This window comes from Bubalus bubalis, chromosome X, assembly GCF_019923935.1.
Source record: "Bubalus bubalis isolate 160015118507 breed Murrah chromosome X, NDDB_SH_1, whole genome shotgun sequence".
Taxonomy (NCBI): domain Eukaryota; kingdom Metazoa; phylum Chordata; class Mammalia; order Artiodactyla; family Bovidae; genus Bubalus; species Bubalus bubalis.
Window position 1 is genome coordinate 132,022,942 of NC_059181.1, and position 3,863 is coordinate 132,026,804.

A 3,863-nucleotide genomic window follows, 5' to 3' on the forward strand; every position below is an offset into this window, starting at 1 on the left:
TGCTCTGGGAATTACAATTAACATGTTAATTTGTAACAGCATATTTTGGATTAATACAAACTTAATTTCAACAGTATACAAAGTCATTGCTCCTATATAGCTCCACCCCCTTTGTGTTGTTACTGACACAAATTACACCTTCATACATTGTGTACCATGAAGACAGATTTATATTGTTTTATATAGTCATCTTTTAAATCCTATATTAAAAAAGAGGAATCACAAAATACAGTAACACTGTCTTTTGTATGCCACCTCATGCGAAGAGTTGACTCATTGGAAAAGACTCTGATGCTGGGAGGGATTGGGGGCAGGAGGAGAAGGGGACGACAGAGGATGAGATGGCTGGATGGCATCACCGACTCGAAGCATGTGAGTCTGAGTGAACTCCGGGAGTTGGTGATGGACAGGGAGGCCTGGTGTGCTGCGATTCACGGGGTCGCAAAGAGTTGGACACTACTGAGCGACTGAACTGAACTGAGTATGTAGTTGGGCTTCCTGTAAAAAATCAGCCTGTAGTGCTGGAGCCCCAGGAGACACAGGTTCGATTACTGGGTCGGGAAAGATCCCCTGGAGGAGGGCATGGTAATCCACTCCAGTATTCTCCCCTGGAGAATCCCATAGACAGAGGAGCCTAGCGGGCTACAGTCCATAGGGTCGCAAAGAGTCAGACACAACTAAAGTGACTTACATTGCACGTAGTTACCTTTGAAAGTGAAAGTGTTAGTCGCTCAGTCCTCTCCGACTCTTTGCAACCCTATGGGCTGTAGGTTGCCAGGCTCCTCTGTCCATGGAATTCTCCAGGCAAGAATACTGGAGTGGGTTGCCATTTCCTTCTCCAATGCATGCATGCGTGCTAAGTCACTTCAGTCATGTCCAACTCTGTGCGACCCTATGGACAGTAGCCCACCAGGCTCCTCTGTCCACAGGATTCTCTAGGCAAGGATACTGGAGTGGGTTGCCGTTTCCTTCTCCAGACAGGGATTCTAAGTTTGTTTATTCAGGATGCTGAGGGAAATGTGCCGACAGTGGGACTGACTGCATTAAAGGTCTGAAGTGTATCTAAGAACTATGGGAGAGGAAGGTGAGACAAAAGTAGAACTGCACCCACCTATGCAGCTCCAACCAGTTACGGATTCATTCCACCATGCTGGGTATTATCCTTCGGAAGTTCTAACAATAAAGCCTTCTAGAGGCTCACTGTGGCGCCCAGTGCAGCTTCTGGTCCGCTCACCCTGTAGAGGCGGCGCTTGCTGGGAGGCAGATCCCAGCAGGCCTTGTGGGTGGCTCAGCACGACTGTGACATGTCTCACCTGTGATGTGTCTCGCCGTCAACTGCCAAACTGAGGTTGACGTCGTGAGGGAACCTGTTTTACTCTCTGTGTGGAAAGCAGGAGCCTCTGATGGAGGAAGGCCAAGGCTGGGCTAGGACTGAAGGAGGACTGACCCGGCAGGTGAAGGGCGGACTTGGTAGCAGCTGCAGCTTTTAGCTGCCGCGGCTGCCGGGAAGTGGCGTCTTCCTCAGTGTTGGTTCCTCAGGTGGTTGGTTGACTAGGCCTCGGTGGCCATGGCGGTGAACTTTGCGGACTACATGAGTGGCTTTCGTCACAACGATGTAATCAGTTTCATCAACAGTGAGGTCCTCGTGAACAGAGGCGACCCTGATTTCTACATGGCCTTCTGCTTGCGACCCTGGAATGAGGTAGAGGATTGGCTGCGAATTGTCATAGCTAACCCGCAGGTGCCACACGACATCAAGAGGGCCTGTGCCTGGAGGGCGCTGGTCTTGAGCGTGCATGTGGGCATGAGGCAGCAGGAGCGGCAGGAGTGTCAGATCTGGTGGCTGCAGGAGCAGGTAGAGAAGTGAGAGGAGACTTCCTGGGCCCTGGCCTCTGAGCTGCAGCGCGTGTGTGAGGAGTGGGAGGAGATGGTTGCACAGTTGCGCTTCACCCGGGCCTCACTGCAGCAGGTGCTGAAGGAGTGTGATGTGCTTTGTGGGTGGCTGCTCCAGGTCCCCCCATTGGCCCAAGATATGGGGCCTGGGCCTCGAACCGAGCAATTTGGGGCAGTAGCATGGCCTGTGAGTGGAACAGCAGGTGGCTATGGGGGTGCATGGCAGGCCTTATTTTGAGGCAGCTGCCCATATGCCAAGGCAGATGCTGCCCCCAAAGCTGCTGTTTATGTGCCAGGACCACCGAGTCCCTGGTCCCAGGCCATGCAACCCCTTATGCCAATGCCGAGGCTGTATCTATTTCCATACCATGCACCATTACCCATGGGATCGGCATTCTTGCCACCTATACCACCATCAGAAGCAGAAGCTGCAGTAGTCCCATTTCAGATGCCTTCTCAAGGAATCAATCTACCTGGCCCACTGGTTGAAGTGGGCTTGCAAGAGAAGATGGCCCCCCTGGGCAACGAGAAGAGCTACAGCCAGGGAGAAGGTCCTGAGGTCCTGCAGGGTACAGTCCCCTTAGGGGATATCAGAAGTCTTAACCAGGAAGAAGGTCAGGAGAGGTCACAGGAGATGGTCCCCCTTGGGGATAGCTGGAGCCACAGCCAAGAAGAAGGTCCAGAAAGACTCCAGGGGATGATCCCTCTGGGGACCAATGGGAGCCACAGCCAGGAAGAAGGTCAAGAGAGGTCACAGGAGATGGTCCCCCTTGGGGATAGCTGGAGCCACAACCAAGAAGAAGGTCCAGAGAGACCCCAGGGGATGATCCCTCTGGGGACCAGTGGGAGCCACAGCCAGGAAGAAGTTCCCAGGAGACCCCAGGGGACTGTTCCCCTGGGGGACAGCAGAAACCAGAATCAGGAGAGATATCTAGAGAGTTTCCAGAGGATTCTCCCCCTGGAGTACAATAGAAGTCACAAGCAAGAAGATCCACAGAGACCCCAGGGGACTGACCACCTGGAAGTCAGCAGAAGCCAGAGCCAGGAAAGAGGTCCAGAGAGGCCTCAGGCTACTACCCAGGGGGACAACTGGAGCCATGATGGGAGAGAAAATCCAAAGAAACAACAAAAGGGAAAAAAGCCTCAGAATCGTACCACAAGGAGAAGTCTGCCTCAGGTTGCAGTTCAGTGAATTGGAAGTGCCCATGGTGTAAAGTGATAAAATTTCCATGGTGCAAGTCCTGCTATAAATTCAGGAAAGTCTGCAGGGCAGTTGAGAGTGGAGGCCTGGACTCAGGACAAACTTAGTGATTTGAGGAAGGTAAGTGAGAATGGAAACACTCCAAAGAAAAACCAATTTCCTAAGAACCCATACTCTTTTGATAAGAAAGTACTCATTTACTTTACAGAAAATGTGAAACCAAAATTATGATATAAAAATTAAAGTAATTCATTATCCCATTACCTAAATAACAACTTTTTATCATTGTGGGTATACACAATGAAGTGAAGTGAAGTGAAGTCGCTCAGTCGTGTCCGACTCTTCTCAGCCCCATGGACCATAGCCTATCAGGCTCCTCTGTCCATGGGATTTTTCAGGCAAGAGTGCTGGAGTGGACTGCCATTTCCTTCTCCAGGGGATCTTCCAACCCAGGAATTGATCCCAGGTCTCCCACATTGCAGGCAGACGCTTTACCGTCTGAGCCACCAGGGAAATCCCCCGTGGGTATACATATACACATAAATAATGTGCATGCTCAGTGGCTTCAGTCATGTCCGACTCTTTGTGACCCTATGGACTGTAGCCTGCCAGGCTCCTCTGTACATGGGATTCTCTGGGCAAGAATACTGGAGTGGGCTACCATGCCCTCCTCCAGGGGATCTTCCTGATCCAGGGATCGAACCCAAGTTTCTTATGTCTCCTGCATTGGCAGGTGGATTCTTTATCATTAGTGCCATGTGGGAAGCCC

At 51.4% G+C, this 3,863-nt stretch overlaps 1 protein-coding gene across 1 annotated transcript; it reads left to right on the forward strand.

Moving 5' to 3' along the window:
• The first annotated feature begins 1,567 nt into the window (after window positions 1-1,567).
• TEX13D (TEX13 family member D) lies at window positions 1,568-3,085 on the forward strand. Its single transcript, XM_044936513.2, is given in 2 exon segments — window positions 1,568-2,080; window positions 2,153-3,085. Coding segments are annotated over 2 exon segments (1,446 nt in total).
• The last annotated feature ends 778 nt before the right edge of the window (window positions 3,086-3,863 follow it).